Source organism: Thermobia domestica, chromosome 16, assembly GCF_964235325.1.
Source record: "Thermobia domestica chromosome 16, izTheDome1.hap1.1, whole genome shotgun sequence".
Taxonomy (NCBI): Eukaryota; Metazoa; Arthropoda; class Insecta; order Zygentoma; family Lepismatidae; genus Thermobia; species Thermobia domestica.
The window spans coordinates 121,779,166-121,802,419 of NC_137469.1; the positions used below are offsets into that span (position 1 = coordinate 121,779,166).

Here is a 23,254-nt window from a genome sequence, read left to right on the forward strand (position 1 = left end):
AAAAAACACCCCGGACGTAAGAGGTGAGGGTGCTCAGAAATAAAAAGCCTTGGCCATGACATGCAAGAAGGCACAGAAGGAAAGGAATCGAACCACCCACGCAGACGACGGCTGAACAAGCCCAACGTTTGTACACATTGTTCTATCTAAGAACTGCATTGTTCATAAATTTTGTTTCGCATTTCAGTTGATTCATTTTTGCATCAAATCATTGCCTGCAATAAAAATACCATTTAACACGAAATTTACCTACTTTTTCTCAGTACAGAGACATCTATCTCTTATAAAAACACATTTCAGATACTTTTGTTGAGTAGATTCAATTTGCAAAACCCAAGGTTCTCATTTGAAATTTCACCGTTCCTTCCCACTTCACCTCTTACGGAGGGAGATTGGAGCGATAATTTTCTAAGAATTTCCTCGTTTACATTATGACACTTTTACTCTAATCATCTTTTCATCTGCTACATCATTCTCAAGCCGTGGAATGATAAATACCCTCTGTGATTTCCTATTCGAATTTTTGTTCTGTTCATTTATCATTAACCGTTTTCATTCTATGGGCACTGGACGTTTTATCTGATACAGATACCATGTCTTTTTGTTCATTTTGAAAACGGTGACCTATATGAACAATGTTTTTGCCACAGTGCTCTTCAGGCCCGTGCTGAGTCACTAACGAGACACTGGACAATTCTACCAAAAGGGCGCCCATACAAACGTGAATATATATATATATATATATATATATATATATATATATATATATATATATATATATATATATATATATATATGATAACACACCGAGCAAGGCTATGTGATAATATGTAAAAAAAAAGAACAGTATATATATCAACACTATCACGTAATAGTTTCAACACAATAACTGTGTCTTCATCAGACTTCCACTCCATATATATACTGATATCATATATTATTCCATATATGATATGTGTGTGTGTGTGTAACTTAATTAATATACTAAACAGGTGATTCCTGACCTGGAGATAAACGAAAAGTATAGACCAACCTGTGTGTAGAAATCATACACATGTGTGATTGGTCTGTCTTGTCTCAGCACAGAATAAACTCTTGGAAGAAGAATTTAAATGGAATAAAGCCTTTAACGTATCACAGTTATATCTTCTAGGCTAATGGTAACGGATGATAAATGAACGGCTTCCTGTCCAAGAGTGTGTGAAAACGGAAAAAATAACTTTGATCCAGATTTGGTTTAAAACGACTGTGCATAGGACAGTCAGGCGGCATGTAAAGAAATATAACACCAAAAAATGCAAAGATCATATGTGATGAACGAGTGTACAAGGAATTCTCTACATGACCCAGGGATTCCAAATATTGTGTGAATACATATGGGGCAAAAGTAAGCTGCATTAAACGGTTTCCTCCTCGTAATATGTAATTCCGTGGAATATGGTACTTCTGTGCACAGAAGCAACAAAAGTGGACGAAACAAGGGATGTTGTACACGTTGCATAACGATACAAAGAAGTGCGCTGGAACAGTATACTTGATTTATCCGTTAGATGAATATTCTCCCAGGAATACTTTTGATGGCGTTTTCCCCTCCCTTCGAGTAGGCAAACCTTAACTTTTCCCTGAGGTATGAAAAACTTCATTGCTATTGTGAATATACCAAAATAGTATCCTAGTGTAGACCACTTACATTTTGATTTTGTCATTGCAGAAGAAATTTTCTAAAAGAAAGCTCGTTGAAATTACATTTTAAAAAAGGGATAGTCTTTTTTCGACATTCTAATGTACCTTGGAGCTGTATGGAATACCTACACGGAGGAATACCTACGGAACTATCGTCCCTTGTGTGTCAATTGCGAGTGGCGTGCAGAAGGCTGTCTTGCAGTTTTATTGTGGAATGGCATCAATTAGCGTGGCTCAGTTGTAATAGGCATCTACACAACTTGTGAGTGATATACATTAGTCAGATGTTCTACTGTTACACGAGGAATTGCTGTATAACAGGAAGTGTTACGTCCGACGGTAGAGGATTGTGTCCAGGTATTCACGGTCGTGTAAAAGTGTATACATTGATGTTGAAGTAAAATTGATTGTTAACTTGTACACGCCTGCGCAATGGCAGATTACCCTGTCCACGAGCTGGCAGATATGCACCTCATTTATGGAGAAGCAAGGGGCAATAGCAAAGAGGCGAGGCGTTTATATCGTGACCGTCGCCCTCAAAAGAGAGTAACTTTCCTTGTATTTTTCCACGCCCCCATATTCGACTTCGAGAGAGGGGTCTCTTCAATTTCTCCTACGTGAAATCGGAGGAAATCGCACCATATGGACAGCTGAACTTAAAGACAGCGTACGGCGAATGATCAGAGACCGTCTTGAAACTATCATGTGTAAAAATCCACATGCAACTCTAGTAAACGATCAGCAGCAGAAATTTGGTGTGGTATGGTGGATAATTTTGTGGTAGGATCTTATTTATTACCGGCCTGCCTGTGTGGGAGTACGTATCTTTTATTTTTATATAATTTTCTCCCAAAATTGATAGAACATGTGACAGACAGCAGATAGAACATAAGACAGCAGATAGAACATAAGACAGCAGATGTGATTTCAGTATGACAGTGTACCTGCACATTTTGTCAGGAATATGCAGACTTACCTAAATGAAACATTCCCAGATCATTTGATTGGGAGAGAAAAACTTGTGTTATGACAAAGTCGTTCATCTTGCTTCTCGCCGCTTGATTTTTTTCTTACGTATGAAACGCCTTTTGTGTGCAACTCCGGCCATGACAGTCGAAGAATTTGTAGCTCGATTTAATATAGCTGCGGCAATCATCTACGAAATTTCAGATGTGCTTGACCGCACGCGGAAAAATTTGCTTCGCCGATGTCATCTTTGCAATGCGGTCAACGGTCGACAATATCAGACTGTGAACTGTTATTCTTCACATTTGTCTCGTGTACACATACTGCATTGCACAAATATTGTACAAGGTACCTCTGAGTATTTAACAGTTATCCTACCTTGTACGAAACTGAATAAATCGATAGTTTGGAATTGTATTTCTTTCTTTCTTTGTGCAACACGCGCAACACCTTGAGTATCGTCGAATTTCATTCCTTCTGTACTCGTAGTTATTATCTTCTACAGATTTACGCATTACGAGGAGGAAATCTTTTAATGCAGCTTACTTTCACTCAAATTATATTCACATAATTTGTGGAAATCACTGTTGTTATGTGAAGAATCCCTTATACTCTAGTTTATCATACATTATATTTTGCCCCTGACTGTCTTATGCACAGTCGTTATAAACCTACTCTGGATCAAAGTTTTTTTTTTTTTTTTTCATTTTTACACACTCTTAAGTTGAACAGGAAGCCGTTCATTGATCATCCGTATTGTGATACACTAAAGACTGTGTTTCATTTAAATTCTTCTTCCAAGTCCAGGAATCACCTCCAGACGTTCACAACATTAATTAAGTTACACCCTATATATATGTCGATGACATAGTATTTGCGGTCACTGAGACGAACAGTAACACTTCCGATGCAGTTTAAATCCATACTCAGCTTCCATTGCCCTTTATGCTCAAAATAAAACGTATTCTCCCCGTGCGAAGAACGGTATTCTGTTAATAATTTATTATTAAACATCACACCATAAAATCCAAACTGTATCACGTAATGTACACATTATACTGTTACTTGCTTAATGTATAAATGGAGGATGTAGGACTATTATTGGATCAAAAGATCCAATATATTTCAGGCAATGAATTTCTTGTAGGATTTATATCTGGAGAACAACATATAGTGTACCCAAACCTAAACTATGACTTAACTCAGTATGATGTGCTTAGTGCCTGAAAAATATGAAAACTCGATTTAGGGGCCATTCAAAAATTATGTTGCCCCTGATCCAAAAAATCCAATATATTTCATTCAATCAATAATTTTCTTGTATGCCTTATATATGGAGAACTACATATAGTGTAACCAAATCCAAAATATCACTTAACTCAGTGTGATATGCTTATTGCGTAAAAAAATATGAAAACTCGATTTAGGGACCGTCCAAAAATTTTGTGGCCCGTTATTAAAAAAATTCAAAATATTTCATTAAATCGAAATTTTTCTTGTACTCCTTATACCTGGAGAACTACATATCTGGAGAAAACTCGATTTAGAGATCGTTCGAATATTTTGTGGTCCCTGATCCAAAAATTAATATTAGCCAAGATCATAATATTTTGATCCATTTTTTAGATCATTCCTAAAATTCTTGTTTTTATCCAATCTTTCTTTTAAACAGTATTACTCTCTTTGTTCTCAATTTGTAATGTATCAAGCAATTATAAAGCATTGCTTATTATCCAATTTGTATTCGGTGTAGAGCTTCAATTTTCTGTTTCAGATAAGATAATGAAATATGATTTACTATCGAATCGGAATTCGTGTCAGGTATTATTATTACTTTTATTGGTGTTTTCCTTTCTTTCAATTGTTAAAACAAAAAACTTAATTGTACTGTCATAAAATATGTGCTCTTTTCCAATAGCATAATAAGTGCTCATATAATTTTAAACTTTGAAATTAAGAATTGAAGCAGTACAAGTACAATTTGGATAACGAATGATTTATAATTGATGTTTAGTGGCGTACTGAAGGAAAGGGATTTCGGACTTTGAAACCCCCCTTGAGCAAGATATTATGCAAAAGTAAGCACGTTTATCATATTAGCACGTTTATATATATAAACACTTGATATTATATAAACTTATGTTCCTAAAGCCCCTGAACCCCCTAAATATTTGCGTAGAGTGCTGATTGTGTTTCTCTTATTATTTTAATCGTTTTATGCTTTGAACGAAATTTGAAGTGCAGGGACCCTGTGAAGGTGACCACCTTCACTATCAAAATTTCTTTAATGCTTCTCAGTTTTTCTTCGAAACAATCAATAACGAACGAAAAATAAATGATTGAGTTTGATTTTGAATCGAAATTTGAAATACCAGTGAAATACCAGTAGATATATTTTACTGGTTGTTTTGAAACAAGTGTTTTTTTCTTCAAAATAAGCAACCCGCCCCGAAACAAATCACCTTCATCAACATTATTTCTTAAATATACTCTTGTTTTTCGAATCAAATTACATTTCTTCCAAACAAGCAACAACAAATCCATGTCAAACGATTAATTTTGGTCTTGAATCGAAATTTGTAAGTAAAGGAATCAGATTGAATTTGATCACATTCTAATTTATTTTATAAATCTCTCTTTCTATGTTTTCGAAACAAGCGATTTGCTCTTAAAAACAACCAATAAGAAACGCTTAGCTTCGGTTTTGATTCGAGATTTTAAAGTGGAGCCAATATGAAATTGCATCACCCATTTCTCTTGAAAAGACTCTTTATGTTTTTCGAAACAGACTATTCTTTCTCAAAATAATTAATAGCGTACGCATATCAAACGATTGATTTTGGTTTTCAGTCAAAATTTTAAGTGGAGGAACAAGGGTAAATTTGGCCATATACCAACTTTATTTTGTAAACATCTCTTTATGTTTTAAGAAAGATACGATTTTTACTATTTTTCTTCAAAAAAGTCAATAACAAACGAAAAACAAACGATTGGCTTCCGATTTCAAGTAGAAATTTAAAAGGAAGCAACTTCACATAGGTGCATTGCTTCGCTTAAAAAATTCCAAATTTCCAAACGCAAATTCTAAGCCTACAGTTTTAAAATTGCAGTTACATGTACATACTTCAACTTAGTATACATAAAACATTACAACACTGTGAAAACATCAGACAAATAATATTATTTATTCGGTATTGAAAACCTCGAATCAACTATTGGAGTTATTTAGCGTCATTTTTTTTAATATCACAAAATTAAAATGTGGGACATGGATATATTACGTACAGTATTTTTATACAATTTGTTACAATTTTTAAATCCCCAAATTCAAGGTGAAGGATATGCGATATTGATATATTCAGAAAGTGTTGACCACCCTACAGAATGTCGGTCCTATGCCGTGTCGATCCTACGCCGTTTCGGTCCTATGCCGTTTCGATCGTATGACGGTTCTCTCCTATATATCCTTAAGAAAATAATTGTTACTTAATATTGCGTAATTATAAAATAATGTACCGTATTTTTTATTATTTCGATCGTATGAAAGTTCTGCTGTCGATCCTATGCCGTTTCGGTCGTATGCCGTTTCGGTTCTGTGCAGTGTCGATCCTATGCCGTTTCGGTTGTATGCCGTGTCGATCCTACGCCGTCTCGATCCTACGTCGTGTCCGGCCCTACGCAGTGTCGGTCCTGTGCATGTAACCCTTTCAGATAACATTTTAGATACATAACAGTTGAAGAAAAAAATATTTTATTAATCTGTGCCCATGATTCTGTCGCTTGAATTTAAATCGTTTTGTCTGAACTTTCCTTGGGGTTTGTCTTCTTGAATTTTGTCCTGCATTCGTAATATTCTGTTTGGTCTAACAAAGACTGTAAGAAGAATTAACTATTTCTTCAAGTTTCATCATAAATTTTAGATGTTATTCCTCTTGGAAAAATGACGAGGATACAATTCTTTATCAACAGTGTTATTCACATCTACTTTGGTAAAGATGAATGTGATTTTTTTTATCATAAAATAATAACTGCGAGAAAATGGAAAATTGATTGACTCAGTTACAAGATAGAATTTGCTATTGCAACTGAAACGAACATAAAATAAACTTAATTCAGTGTAATATCAAATTATTTCACATCAAGATGTTATTCACTTTTTCAGTTGTTCATCTTTAACATGCTAAGAGTCGCAGTACGTAAAAGGTGCCACAGTTCACATCCTCAAGACATGTTTGGCCATGTGTAAAATAAATAATGCAGGAGGATTCACAAGGCGACTCTTAGCCCTTTTAGGATTTCCAATTTTTGAAGTAATTTTTAGACTCACTCAAACAGCTGCTACTTCCTTACTATTCATCTATCGTAGGATCATGGCTCACACCTCATTTTTTCAGGATAGAGCATACTTTCCAAAGGTATCTCTAGCTTGTCCGTATTATGCACCAGAAATGGGAAAATCGGGAAAAACCGGGAGATTTTTCGAAATTTTTCGCCCCTCTGGCCCAGGCCTGGGTTCACGTAGGGATCTGAATTAAAAAAAAAAAAACGTTTTTATGTACGTAAGACGGGTGCAAAATTTCAATCTTGTACATTGAAAACTAAGGTCGAGAGAAAGTTTTGAAAGTCTGAAAGTGATCCATTTTTTCGTATATATATATATATATATATATATATACACAAGCGCGGATCCAAGGCGGGTTAAGGGGCTATAGCCCCACCCTTGAAGCTCAGGTTTACACTGGATAAAATGACCTTCAATTCTGCTTTACACTGGATAAAACGGCAAATTGTGGTTTAGCCCCTCCCTTTATCATATCCTGGATCCGCCACTGTATATATATAGGTGGGTGGTTCAATAATTATTGGCCCTGACTTAAGGAGTATTATTTTTCCAAAAAGCCTCCTTTCGTAGTAATGCACTTCTTCCACATATGCTGTAAAGCCACTATGTCAGCTTCGAAGAAAGTCTCTGGCTGAGCCGTGAGCCATTCCTCCACAGCTTCAATAACAGCTGCATTTGAGCGAAACTTCATCCACTTGAGCTGCTCCTTCAACTTTGGGAACAAATGAAAGTCACTAGGGGCGAGGTCAGATGAGTAGGGAAGATGTTGCAACATATCAAAACCAGCAGCATGGATTGCGGCACCAGTAAGATGGCTTTTGTGGGTCGGAGCATTACCTTGGTGGAACACCACAGTTCACTGCAACATCCCGCCGTTTTTCCTTGATTGCTTCGCGTAACTTAGGGATTAGGGCTGCATAATAGGTCCCCGTGATAGTGTGTCCAACCTCCAGGTAGTAAATAAGGAGCACACCCTTCGCATCCCCAAAATTTGTGGCCATAACCTTGCGTGCTGATGCTTGCACCTTGAACTTCCGTGGAGGAGGCGAACTGCTGTGCCGCCACTCCATGCTCTGTCGTTTGGACTCGGAATCATATCCCATCAGAAAGTCGTGGTCGGCAAGAGAGATTGCCGCCGTCGATGGTGGCAGGCCGCCAGTAGGCAGCCGGAACCCGTCCGCGGCGGCACGACGATATACTTGTGCAAAGTTGCCGACCTTTTACCGAGGCGGCAAGCGGTCGAAAATCGCAAAAAAAAAGGTCTTTTGCCGACTGTTGCCGACCGTCAGGGTCGACAAAACAATCGGAAAGTCCTCTTTCCGACCCTCTGCGGATCCCTTATGCCGGCCTCTTTTCGACGGCGGCGCCGGCGCATTTACTGTGCCTTTATGGCTGTTTGCCTACTGCTCGGCAAGTCCTCTTTTCGACGGTGGCACCAGCGCATTTACCGCGCCTTTACGGCTGTTTGCCGACTGCTCAGCCAGGCCACTTTCCGACGACGGCGCTGGCGCATTTAATGCTCATTTTTGGCTATTTTCCGACTGCTCGAAAGAACCTTTTTTCGATGTCGGCTTTCCGATTCTCCCACAGGCGGCATCCGACCTCTTGCCGCCGCCGAAAAGTGCCCCTTTGCCGACTGGAATTCAACTCTTCAGGAAGGCAAAATTTTCATCACCTTTTCCATTAGTCTTGCCTAAGTCTTCCCCCAAGCTATGGTTGCTAAAATTGCCTTAGTCTTCCCCCGGCACTCCGTTTTCTCAAGACGTATTTAATGAAATTAGTGTCCACCCTCAAGAAAAACCTTGTGATAGTTTCAATTTTTACTTCATCATTAAAGAAGATACAGGCTCTATTCATTTTCCAAAATTCGACTCGTTGCCGCTGGTACGCAATATTGAAACTTTCACCGACGTCGTGTCGACGTCGTTTTTCAAGAAATTGCCGGCAGTGTCTTTTTGCAGTCGTCTTCCGACTAAGTGCCGACTGTTTCGAGAAAGCTTTATACGAGGGAAATATAAGCCCTAATTTGTATTTTAAAGCAACAAATTACCTTCTAAGGCTAGTTTTAGACGGAAGCATTTATCGTAGCATTTCTCGTAGCAAAAATCGTATCATCGATATCCTACCGTGTAAAGTAGCAAATGCTATAGCATTTCCCATGCCATGGCATATCCTATGGCATTTCTTGTCGATAGGACCTGCTCTATTTCGTAGCATTTTCCCCAGCATTTCTGCTCCGATTGCAGCGCCGTGGTGTGTTAAAAGGAAGCGATGTGTTGGAAATTGAATTGTAGTAAAGAAAAATGAGTTGGAGTCGAAATACTATTATTATGTTGATTAAAAAATATGAGGAACCTCCTTGTTTGTACAAAGTTAAAAGCGCGCAGTTTCACTATACGGATACACACAGAAATTCATTAAAAAAACTTTCTCGTTTCATTTATTGGTGTGTTCTTGCATTCTCCGGTGCAGGTTCACTTTAACAGGTGGTAACGCGTAGTTTTACTATACGGATCCATAGTGTAAGTAGTAGTAGTAGTAGTAGTAGGAGGAGGAGGAGTAAGTAGTAGTAGGTGTATTCATAGTAGTAGTAGTAGTAGTAGTAAGAGTAATAGTAGTAGAAGTAAGTAGTAGTAGTAGGAGTACTTAGTAATAGTAACAGTAGCAGTAGGTGTAGTAGTAGTAGGAATAGGAGTAGGAGTAGGAACGGGTAGTAGTAGTTGTTGGAATAGGAGTAGTAGTGGTAGCAGTAGTAGTAGTAGTAGTAGTAGCAGTAGTGGGAATGGGTTAGAAGCTCCGAAGGGGATGGTTGGGTTCTGTTTTCGATACAAAATGGGGAAATTACAGACTTGCCAAAATTTTATGGCAGCTTATTGAAAATTACGTGCATTTCAGGTTCGACTTTAATTTCTATATTTCCACATAAATACGCATCTCAAATGTAAGTGCACACCATATTTCCATTACTTATACACTACTCTATTAAAACATTAGAAATTTCTTCTGTAAATTTTAAAATCTATGGATCTGTATAGTATAACTGCATCGTTAAAAGCCCTTTGTATCATAACCATATGCGAAAAAGGGCTTTAGAAGAATAGTGACTGAAATATCTGTTTTTAGTTTTGGAGCCATAATTGCGCTCTTCTCCAGTGATTTGTTTGCTACGTCACGACAAAATGCTTATCAAAATGCTACCGTGTAAGAGCACAGTATATTTTTGATGCCATAGAATATTATATGAGATTTTTGGCAGCACATCTGCTACGAGAAATGCTACGATAAATGCTTTAGTCTAAAACTGGCCTAACTCTGTTTTCTTTTGGTGGACGACTCTGTTTTTGCTCGTCACCTTCGAAAATCGCGCGGAAAGTCGCTGGTGTCCGGCGCCGGCAATTCGACCGCGGCATCTGGTTGGTATGGACAAATTGTCCGACTGTAGGCGGCAGAATCCTGATGGGGTAGTGGTGGAGCCACGTCTCATCCACTGTCACAAATTTATCACAGAACTGTTTCAGATCTGCCCCCATTACCACCAAACGAACCCTTGAACATCGAACTCTTGTCTTTCTGAATTTCACGAAATAACATTTTGGGTACCCATCGCGCTGACACCTTTCTGAACCCCAAGTGCTCATGCACAATGGTTTCCACTGAGCCTACAGAGATGTGCATGATATCTGCTAACTGTAGCACCGTGATTCGTCTGTCTGCTATAATCGTATCATGCACAGCATCAATGTTTCCTATGGTGCATGCTGTTGTTGGAGGACCAGCACCAATGGCCTGTTGACAGCTTTCCCTGCCGCAACGGAAGTCGCGGCACCAGTTCTTTACCACCTGGTAGGAAGGAGCCCCCACCACCCAACACACTGATCATGTGATTATGAATCTCCTTTGGGCTTAACCCCTTTTTCTGGAGGTACTTGATGACAGCTCGTTGTTCGGTTTTCCCCATTTTTCAAGCTAGGTGCCACCTCTCACACCTGAAACGACAAAAAAGAATATTAATATAGCAGCTATAGTTCTGAAATTTAGTATATAGGAATCTAAGACAATATCCCTCATCAGCCATCCCAGCTCAAGTATTTTAAATATGCCAGGGACAATAATTATTGAACCTTCCTCGTGTATATATATATATATATATATATATATATATATATATATATATATATATATATATATAGAATATATATATATATATATATATATATATATATATATATATATATATATATATATATATATTGTATATGTCAGTGGCATAACTAAAGGCTTGGGGGGCCCTCCCGCAGACAGCGTGGAGTGGGACCCCTTCCATCCCACTTCACAATTTGGGGGCCCGATGGCTTGAGCCCCCCCCCCCCGCATTGTGGGGTCTGCGGGGCCCTTATTTACGCCCCTGGTATATATATGTATAAACACTTCAAAATGTACTGCGTTATTACTATATGACCCAGAGTCATGGATCAAGCGCCATTTTCTTCAGTATAACAAGCTCTTTCCAACGGCACCACTCACATGTCCGTATCATACACCTAAACCGGATAATTCGGGAAAACCCCTGATTTTTTGAAAAATCCTGCCAAAACACTTTGCCCCTCGGGCCCGGGCCTGGGTTTACGTAGGAATCTGATTTAAAAAAAATCGCTGTTATGTACAGTACATAATACGTGTGTAAAATTTCAATCTTGCATCTTGAAAACAAAGGGCGGAAAAAATTATTGAAAGTCTGAAATTAGGCCCTACACATATATATACATATTATAAAAATTTACTGCGTCATTACTATTTGGCCTAGAATCATGCTTCAAACGCCATTTTCTTCAGTATAACGAGCCCTTTCCAACGGTATAACTCAAATGTCCATATCATCCACCTGAATTGGAAAAATCGAAAAAAAAACTGATATCTTTCTGAAAAAAATCACCCCTCAGAATATTTGCGCCCCTCGGTCCCGGCCCCGGTTTCACGCAGGAACTTCCCAAAATTTGAGAAATACGTACCCAAAGTTACATACAATCCGTATGCAAAGTTTCAATTCGAGAACTTGAAAAGTAAAGGCATGAAAAATTGTTGAAATGTGTCTTAGCCAAGTTGAACATCCAGTTTTAAAGCGCGTCTAGGGTGTTCTTTGATCCATCCCTGACTTGATCAATACAAAGAATCCGGCTTAAATGTTTTTTATAGAACCTGAATAAGCGGTCAAAGACGATACTACGACATGGTATAAAAACATACCATAAATCCTAAAAGGGCTAAGAAACAATGTTAGTGTTATACATCACAACTCCTTTTTCGATATCACCTTATCAGCTGGTTTGTCTTATAGGCCCTATACATAATTCTATACTATATGCAATAGTCTTTTCACAAACAAAATGAAAAAAGTTTGGATACTCTAGCTCCAATGGTTACGGAGATATAGTGAATAATAGAAACGGCTAAAATTTCGGCTTTCTCCCCTTCTGTGAGGTATTTTTTTCTGCATTCGGCATTTTTGTGATCAGTGATGGACAGTGTTGCCAACAACCTCTGAAGAAAATAGGCTAGATGGTCTTCAGAAATAAGCTTTTTTACGCAAAAAAGGCTTGATTTTGAACTGCTAACCTATAATTCACATTGTAGATTTTGAACCCCTTTTTGTGCGTAGGATTATAAATGGGTTATAGTAAAATTTGAAATGTTGATTTTTTTTTTCGCTGAAGACTAACAAGCAATATACATGGCTTTAAATTACAATAAAATTCAGCAACAATTCATCCGATTTGTGAAAGTCAACAACCATATTCTCGTTTGAATTGAAATAAGTTATCATCGATGACGTCACAGCTAACCGAGGGGCTGGAACTGCATATACCTCGTTGGATTGTGGATTGGTAGTGTATAGACTGTATTTGTCCGAACTTTCAGTAGTACTTTCGGCAGGTCATACTTCTTACAAACACTTCTTATTTCTTCGTACACCGACACGAATCATCATGATTGCATTGAGAGTCTTCAAACTAATTAGATATCCTATTTAGATAAGATAAGATATGCTTTATTGTCATTAAACAACATTCGTTGCAATAGACATTGTCAAATATAACATATATATAAGTTTTATCACACTATCAGGCAAGTTTTATCTATGTATCATTGTTCTTGCTTTCAACTCTTGATAACAGATTTTGTCAAATTCAGAGATACTATATACAGAATTGCTTATAAGGAAGGATTTACAAAAGTTTTTGAAGTTGTCGTGAGGCATTGTGCGTACATTTTGTGGTAATACATTAAATAATTTCATACATGTATACTTATAACTCTTTTGAGTAGTGGTTAACCTAACTTGTGACGTATTAAGGTCGCCTTTATGGCTAGTATTGTAGGAATGAACATCACTTCGGTGATTAAAATTATCTAAATTTTCTTTTATATACATGAGACATCGATAAATAAATAAAGAAGGCACTGTCATAATTTGAATTCCCTTAAACACTTCCTTGCATGATGCTGTTTTAGGCAATCCCTTAATTATTCTTACTGCTTTTTTTTTTTTCTATTTGAAGACATTCTGTGCACCAGAAGAATTACCCCAGAATATTATTCCATGCTCCAAATGTGAATGAAAAAAAGCATTGTACGATGTTATAAGAGATTTCTCACTAATTACAGTTTTTAATTTACGCAATAAAAACAATACCCTGGATAACTTTCTACATAAATTTTCTGTATGTTCATTCCAATTTAACTTTGAATCGACGTACATTCCTAACAGTTTTACAGATTTACGTGTATCTGAATGACTCGTAGAATTACTAAGATTAATGTACATAGTTTATGTTTTATCCTGATTAACTGTATGTCCGTTACATTTAAACCATATAGAAGACAACTCTAACATTTCGCTATTCCTACTTTGAATATCAATTATATTTTTGTCTGAATTTACAGCAATAATATCGTCAGCATATAAAACACAACTATTGGGCAAAAAACTTGGAAAATCGTTTATATATACAAGAAAAAGAAAGGGGCCCTATACACTACCTTGTGGAACACCATTTGTTACACACATGAAACTTGACTTTTCATTTCCAATTCGAATAGCTTGTTTTCTATTACTAAGATACGATGCAATTAAAGATAATTGCAAGCCAGTAATACCATAATAGTGTAACTTCCCAATTAATATATTATGTGACACGGTACCGTATCGAATGCCTTACTCAAATCTAATAATGTAACCCCAACATGAAGATTGTTCTTCAAATTATTTAACACTTCTGATACTATGTTTTCCACGGCTTTAGTCGTGGAACACCCAGGTCTAAATCCAAATTGCATATTATGAAATAATTTATTTTACTCAAAATATCTTGATAATTGATTCTTAATACATTGCTCAAAAACTTTAGATATTATTGGTACCAAAGATATTCGGCGATAGTTGTTTCCTTTAATAAACAAAAACAATCTCTGTGGCTTGAAGAACCAAACAGTTTACTAGATTCATATTTAAAAAACTTCATTCTTTCAATGAAATGCGAAAATTAAAAAAAAAAATAATAAAAAGTAGCAAACGGTGTCGTTATGGTAGCGACATTAAAATTCTTTCTGAGTCGATAAGTATTGTTAAATGGTATTAAATCTGTGTGTGGGGAGAGAGAAGAAGAATGAAAAACAAGTGTTTTTGTTGCGTAATACAACACCCTCTGTCTAGAAAAAAATCAATTAATACGATAATATGTAATGACAAAAAGTTAATTTTTTTAAAAAAAATTACACTTTATTTTCAAAGAAAAAGTATTTTTAGAATTAATTTAACGGCTAATAAAAAGGCATCAATGGCAAAAGAGTTTCATAAAATAAGCCATATTTAAGGCTATAAGCATTTCGTAGATTTGTATGGCTAAAAGCCTCTCCAAATATGCTAGATTTAGCCAAAAATAGGCTGAATTGGCATCACTGGTGATGAATATATATTCAAAAACATCGGATGCTAAATTGTTACACGATTTGCCCTTAGAACTCAATTTTTAAGCCCCGATGCCTAGACCATTCCTTTAATGTTCAAATCTGGCAAAATTGATTCAGCTACGCGAATCCGCGAAAGAAAGGGGTCTTAGCGCGAATCCGTTTGAAAACAAAAGGTAACATTATTTTTATTAACAAAATTATTTCCTGTCTCCTTTGTTTATTACTAATAAGTACGTTACTAGATACCTAGTAATAAAATAATTCCATTAATATTTGCTATGTACAAATATGAAATTCCCGATTAGTTCTACCAATAACTGTAGGTATCTGTCAATCTTTCAACATAGTTACAATACAATATAAATAGACCTGTTAATGGACGTGCATAGGAGGGATACCAACTTTTTTACTTGACAGTCAAGACCCACTTGTGACATTATTGGAGGAGTTTCTTTCTTTTTTTCTTTTCTTTTCTTTTTTTCTTTTTTTTTTGTATCTCTCCTTCGTGGCTAAGCAGTTAGCGCAGGAGACCCGGGTTCGATTCTCGTAGAGAAATGCTGTGGTTCGTATCCCACTAAGCTGTAGAGGGAAGGGTTAGGTTAGGTTAGGTTAAGGTAAGCCTAGATAATATTTGTAAAAATGAATCCATTCCGACTCACTGTGTCTGCGTAAAAATACCAACTGGAGCAGACGTTGTAAACTTGAGTCTACAACATGCGGACATATGCCACAAACACAACAGTGGGAAATCCGAACCAACCTCTGCTAGATGGCCATTAAGAAGCACTAATTATATCGAACCGAGTAAGGGTAGGGCAAAGCTGGTCGAACGACGCGATGTTACGTCTGTAGGAAACAGGCGCGCCAGCGATGGTGGGTATGTGCGTAAGCAGTAATAGGGAAATCATTCCACATGTCATTAGATGCTTTACTTGTCAAACAGCTTCGTCGTTACAGATAATGATTGAACATTCTGCATTGATATATGAATTCAGTCCATCAGTGCTTCCTTATGAACTATAACGTTGTTGAAAGCATGCAGTTGGAACTATGTTTTTTAACATTGTTAGGGATGTTAGAGTTGGATCCCCGTATATTTGATTACTAACATGACCAATTTGGTCAATGTTCCGTTAAGGGGGTCCAGTGTCTTTGACACCACTTCTTTCTATTGATTTTCGTTTGATTACATAATATAACGGTATATTATGTTCTATTAGTTTAGGTTAGCTTAGGTCAGGTTAGCTTAGCTTAGCTTAAGGGGGTCCAGTGTAGTTTTGGACTCCCTTAACGGAACATAGACCGTAAATTTGTACAAAAATCTATAGTTGCCTAAAATGGGACAGCACCCTCTATAATATATTCTTAGCGTATGCTTGATGGATTTATCTTTGAATTTATATAGGTTGTGACAGCAAGGTTCTAGAACACAGGTCCCCCTTCCCAGTCAGCTGTAATAAAGACAAAAAACAGCGTGCCCTGCGGGGCTCTAACCCGCCTTCACTCACTGATGCTCGCTCGGCAATACTATGTGAATTAAATATTAAACTTTGGTACAGAAAGGAACCAACCTAGCCACTAATCTATATAGAGGGCCTGTGTTCTAGAACCTTCACGTTGTGAACATGTGTGTGTTCTGTGATCTAAATTTTTATAGATTTTATTTCAGTGTTGATTTATTAGAATTCAATAGAAGTTCCAGTTTATATGAAGAAGTGTGTAAGTTATGTACAGTACGAGATAATCATGCAAAGTCAGGTTTGTATGTTATAATCCGAAATTTTGATCGTACTTAACAGCAATTGTCCATTAGGAATGGAAGCTTACTCAGTAAATGTAGATTGCAGATATGAAAAATTCTTCTATTATATTCCTGCACTCTAGTTTCTACAGTCAAGCACATTTTGACACAGAGGTTTTTGTTGTGATTAATTTTTGGCACGCCTCTGTTATGAAATTAGTCCTGTCGTTAATAGTGCGTGGGGTCCTCGAAAATACTTTATCTTTGACAATACCCAAAGAAAAATGTTCATTTTGGGGGTGAAGCCTGGTGATCGTGGTGATCGTGGTTCCACTCACCGTTGAACTATCCAGTAAATGGATAATTCGCTGTTAAGAAACTAGCGCACTGCTACAACACACTGGGGAGGAACTCCCATCATGCTGTAGATCGAAGTCGACATACAGAGGGTGATCAGAAAAATGGGAACACCTGAACGAAATTGCATCTTACCAGATTAATATGGTGTCGGGCCACCTTTCGCCTTCAGAACAGCCTTGATGCGACGTGAGATGGAGGCATAGAGGTCGTGAATGGTAGCAAGTGGGATTTTACACCATTCCTCGTGCAGGGCATCGGCCAGTTCTGTGAGAGAGGATGGGGGTGGAAATCGTCGCCGGAGTCGTGTTTCCAAGACGGACCACAGATGTTCAATTATGTTGAGATCTGGGGATTGGGCGGGCCAGGGGAGGTGTTGAACTTCATCCCGATGTTCCTTAAACCACGCTGCAACAACGCCAGCTGTGTGAATGGGTGCATTATCATCCTGGAAGATGGCGTCATTGTCCGGGAACAACATCCGGACCATAGGATGGAAGCGGTCTCCTAAAATTGCGACATAATCGTTGGCAGTGATTCGTCCGCTAAGTGTGACCACAGGACCCAATGAAAACCATGATATGGCGGCCCACAGCATCACTGAGCCGCCGCCATGTTTCACAGTTGGGCGAAGACACTGCATATCATAAGCTTCTTTGGGCGTTCTCCACACACAAACACGGCCCGTGGGTGGGAATAGGGTGAAGGATGACTCATCCGACCATATCACGTTTCCAGTCCTCAACGGTCCAAGTGGCATGGTCGCGCCACCATTTGCGGCGTGCGAAAGCATTATGGTTCCCGATGAGCGGTTTGGCCTGTGCAACACGACCCCGTAAGTTCATGTCATGTAATTCGCGGCGGACTGTGATTGTCGAAACAGGGTGGAGGAGGTGCTGATTGAGTTCCTCCGTCACTTGCTCCGCAGTGGCACGACGGTCCTGCGTGACAATGCGCTTTAATACCCGCCGTGACCTGTCACTCATGATTTTCTTCCGCCCACTGTTCCGCTTCCCCGATGTGGTTTTCCCGTGTGTTGTGTAGGCCGTCATCACCTTTGACACTGTCCCACGCGACACACCTAACACAGTAGCCACTGCCGTCACACTCACTCCACATAACCGCGCACCAACAATTTGCCCTCTTTGAAAATCTGAGAGGTCTCCCATTTTACACTACCTCCGTCTGCTGCAGCCACTGGACACTGCTGTTCCACTGCGCCTGACGTAGTATGGAGACCGACCTAACACACCACCACCAGCGGTCCGGCGCTGCGGGCGCCACGACACCACTGCCAACCCATACATCTAACGTGTTGCCAACTACAGGTGTTTCCATTTTTCTGATCACCATCTGTGTTACCGTCATTGTAAAATGACAGTTTCCCATAGCATTCTAAGATACAGACGGGGGTACCCTTTACATGAAAGGCTTGCCCAAACTAACCCCATGTTCATTCAGTTGTTGTTTAAGTGCTGTATGGGAATTTTCTATTGTGTAATAGATAAGAGTTATTCCTATTATCAGCGCCTGAAAGTTTAAAATTCACTACGTCTGACCAACACTTTTCGAATGATGCCATCATCTTGTCTTTCTGCGTTTAACATTACCTCGCAAAATTCTTTCCTGTAATATCCATGAAGTAATCATGGTTAATATATTTTCAAACCTAAACGTTGTATCAGACGGCTCAAAGATCTACTGGAAATGTAATCACTCACACGAGAAGCTCCTCTCCTGTTTGATTTTTTTTTTTTTTTTTTTTTTTTTTTTTTTTTTTTGTCTTCAAATGAATGCCTGCACAACTAACATTTCATTGTTTTGGGTAATAAGAATTTAAGGGAAGGGTTAATCATCAATGAAAAAATGTGCTCTACGATACCTTTCCTTAATATATATATATATATATAGTAATATTTTGTGTAGGTAGAGACAATAATAGTCCAGGAATCGAACCCTTCACCTATTTATTTTATAAAAATACAAAATAGTCTTTGTGTTTACAAAATTTGATGTATCTTCCCTATTACCAAAGGTGAAGGAAGTAACGTTTCATAGGGAAACTCCTTCGCACATGGCAGCCACCGGGCTGTTTTGTATCGACTTCGGGTTACGGTCCTCGGTGGCAGCCTTGTAAGGTATGGTTTATGTTGAGGAATCCTCTTCGCTTCAAGGCAGCCTCCAGGGATTTTAGGATATGTAGAGCCCCTTCGTCCAGTCCGATCTTCACAGCTGTTATAGATAGTGGTCAACTGATACTTCCGTCTACTTTGGTTCCTCGATTATAGGCACTCTTCAGATGGCTCGTCCTCTTTCGGTTCCCATCGTGTTGATCTTCGTGTTTTCCTGTTCAGTGTATCGTCTGCTTGTTTATAAACGTTAGCACGTGTCGTCTGTAAACGTGTGTTCATGCTGTGATGTGAGGATCCTTACAATATAAAGGTAACCAAGAAAGTTCTGTCGCTTTTTGTAAAGGTCTGTGTTCAATTGGACCTAACACCATGAGTTGAATGTGAATGGAGATAAGGCGAAGGTCAGTTGTTGGTATGGGTATATCCAACATACTACCTGGTCGTGGCAGTTCAGTTACACCGTAAACTTGCGTAAGGACAGAGTGAACATGGGACCTCCACAGAGCGTCATAAGTTCGCGTATGCTGTACGAGTTCAAACTGGGGTCTGCAGCGGTGCGGAAGGTATGCCAGGCCTTTAGTGAGGATGTCGTGACTACGCAGACAGCGCAGCGGTGGTTTAACAAGTTTAAGGACGGTGACGAAACACTCGAAGACTCACCACGTGCCAGAAGATCAACACATGCACAAAATTAAGATCTTCAGGCAGCAATTGACGCGAACATGGCCAAACATGTGAGGAACTGGGACTACATTCAGTGTGAGTGGAGAAACCACACGGCAGCACCTCCATTAACTTGGGAAGCACTACAAGTTGAATCCCACATGATTTGACTCTAGGCCAGAAAGCAACGCAAGCAGACACCTGTGTTTCTTTGCTGTCTCGTGTGAGGAAGGAACCATTTCTGGACAGGGTGGTGACATGTGCAGGAAGTGGGTCTTGTACGTAGCTTCACGGCGCAGTCATCATTAGTTAGCATCTCATGAACTGGTTCCAAAACTGCCGAAACAGCACTGCACCAAAAGAAGGTCCTCCTGTGTGTTTGGTGGACTGCTCGCGGCATCGTGCATCGGGAACTGCTACCAGCTGGTCAGAGCATCAATGCAACTGTGTACTGTCAGCAGTTGAGCTGTGTTCAAGAAAAACGCAAAACTCTGGAGCCAGCACTTCTGAATTGCAAAGGAATCCTCCTGTTACAGGACAACGTTAAGCCTCATATGGCTAGAATAACCCGGAACACCATTCTATGCCTTGGATGGGAAATTCTTGCATCCGCCATACTCCCCGGACATTGTACCGTCCGATTATCACCTGTTCCATTCCTTGGACAATCGCGTTAGAGGACGCCAGTACAAATCCCTAATAGAATGCAAAATGCACTTGATACCTTCTTCGCTTCACAGCCTATCAAGTTCTATCACGATGGAATCCATAGCCTTCCAGACCGTTGGGAGAAGGTTGTCGATGCTGATGGGACCTTTTTGATCTTCCAGGTAGTCTTAGATGACATATCGATGTTCGAAGGTGGTGTGAAAAAGCGACAGAACTTTCTTGGGTACCTTTATATATATTGGATTTTGTTGCAATTGAAACGTGTTTTTTAGGTTGTCCGAAGTAAAAATAGGCGACCGCCATCGTTACCCCGAACAATCCCAAGAGTCACGAACCTGAGAAATATCAGATCGGAGATGTTTCAAAGAAAATTTATTTACCTCAGGTCTTTAAGGCTTAGAGAGAACAGAACAAGTGCAGATTAATAGTATTAACAATTTATTAAAATAAAAGGAAAATATTTAAAACCGAAAAACGATAACAGAAAATGAACAACCTAATTTAAATAAAATAAAAAGATGTAGGGAAAATGATATAACTCATCTTTGGTATTATTGAAGAGCATCTAGATCAATACATGTGTATGCCAAGTGGCACCTGTTCTAGTCTTTGTATCTTGAAATTTTGTAAGTAATTGCTCTGAAAATTTTTAATCTATTACTTGAGTCATGACAAGATTAATGTTATCTAGGGGAAATGAAGTTACGATTATAGCAACTTAGTCAATAACAAAGTCAAAGACATATTTACCTCCTATAAGGTGACGTCCCACGAGGATCAAACCTCGGCTGCTGGTAGTTGGAGAGTGGCTTTTTGAATTTTGTATATTTTCTTATATATTTTTCGGATAGGGTGTTGGTCGGAACATACAGTCACACAATGTTAATTGACATAAATGGTAACAAAGGGGATTCGAATAGTATGATTAGGCGGAGTTTATGTTGATTCTTTTGAAATGCGTATTCGTGATTGGTTGTGAACTTGAGTATCAGAACTTGGGTAGGATGGCATAGCGACGTAGAGATAGGAAGAATATCCGTTTTCCGGATTTCATTATTTTCCCTATTTTTCTTAATTTGATTATCCACTATTGGTGATGACTTAATTTCTGTGGTTGGTACAACCACATTTTCCTTACAATGCGTTTCCCGTAGGAAACCACAACCATCAAAATTTAACTTAGTGGTTTAGCATTTCCAGGATAATATCTGCCATCCTGTTATTCTTGAAGCGTTGAAAAAAGTAGAATTTCATTTTTCAACTAAAATAATAATGAAATTGCAAGTCCAAAATCAATCAAGAGAAAACAAGTCACTGTTATAAGAAAAATAATGATTCAGTTAATTTAAAATTATCTATAAATTATTCCAAAAAAATATATCTCTTGCACAATAAAGTGCATGTTTCCTTTGAGGTTTTCAATAATTTCTCCTAAATACAATTCAAGGTAGTAAAAAATAAGGGATGAATTTACTTTACCGATCAAAAGCAGGTTCTACGCTAACTTTCGTAAACAAATATTCGGTTTTTGTAGGACATGGGATATATGTATATGAGGTTTTCAATCATCCCCAGTGCTTGGGTTTAGAGTCAGTGATGAATGAAGGACTGAATAATTCCTTTCCTGTTATTTAGAAAACATGTCGTTTTGCTGTTGTCTTATCTGATCCATGAAAAAAAAGGCGCAACGAAGAACACCGGTCGTGTGGGTGTGAGTCCTGTACGGATCCAAAATGAGCCACGGAAAAGCGTGTAACAGTACTCTGTAAATATGTGCCTAAAAGCCGTAAGCCTCAAGCTGTAGAAGAACGTAGTTTTGGTTTTCTTCTTCTTCTTCTTCTTCTTTTTTATTATTAAGTTTTGTGATATAGTGTGTTTTGTGAACTGCAAAGAGAAATATAATGTATTTATCAATTTTGTTGTGGATTAGGCGTTTAAAACGTTTAAAACATATAATCAAAATCTCGAGGTGGTAGTAAGGGTCAAAAGATAATACGTCATAATCTGGTTGCTATGGTAACAGTTCTCGTTTCCAAGGTTTTATTTATAAATGAGTATAATATAATTCAGAAAGACTCCATATAATTTAGAAGTGCAGGGAATTGTTGGGAATTATTTTGAAATATAGTGCTCCTAAGTGATCAAAATAGTATCTAATTAATTGAATTATTTTTGTAATAAGAAGTTCTAATAAGTATTTATTACGATAAATATTTCTTTAAATAAGTAAATAAATAAATAAATAATAAACTGTGGTGTTAATGTTATATTGCATACGTCACTTGCGTTAGTTATTCAGTAACTCTCCAGCTCGTCGAAGAAAATTTGCAAAGATAACAGGATGCAAAAATTCCCCTGGTGATGTTTAAGGTCTGCGGCGTCCGCTGGTTGGAACATATACAGTTTAATTGCGACAAAGCAAGCAGAGGATACAGAGGAATAACATAGTTTTGACGAAGGAAAAATTTTCTACTTTTGTCCCATGTGGTAGAGTAAGAGTAAACAACGGTAGGAGCAACAGTGTACTGTTCAGTAAAAACATAGAAGCATAAACATGAACGCCAAGAAACACGTTGAATCATAGATGTATATGTACTCGTTACATGGAACTAAAGGAAGTTATAAAGTACCAAACAGATAAGTGTCAAATGGAACTGCACAAAAGTTACGGTACTATATCATACATGTTATAATTACAAAATATGAAAATAGAATAAATCAATTCGTCAACAT

The 23,254-nt window shown here is 38.1% G+C and overlaps 1 protein-coding gene across 4 annotated transcripts in view; it reads left to right on the forward strand.

Moving 5' to 3' along the window:
* The first annotated feature begins 14,856 nt into the window (after nt 1–14,856).
* Nucleotides 14,857–23,254, forward strand: part of LOC145673384 (structural maintenance of chromosomes protein 6-like) — a 228,280-nt gene continuing 219,882 nt past the window's right edge. For 3 of the 4 annotated variants that reach the window (XR_014128748.1, XM_081743033.1, XM_081743032.1), the window contains exon 1: nt 16,570–16,717. Coding sequence is in view for 2 of the 4 variants with exons in the window: in XM_081743033.1 (XP_081599159.1) it covers nt 16,585–16,717 (133 nt within the window). In the remaining 2 variants the exon portion in view is untranslated. Of the gene's footprint in view, nt 15,133–16,569; nt 16,718–23,254 lie in introns of those variants that run through there. The other variant, XM_081743034.1, reaches the window with a different exon arrangement.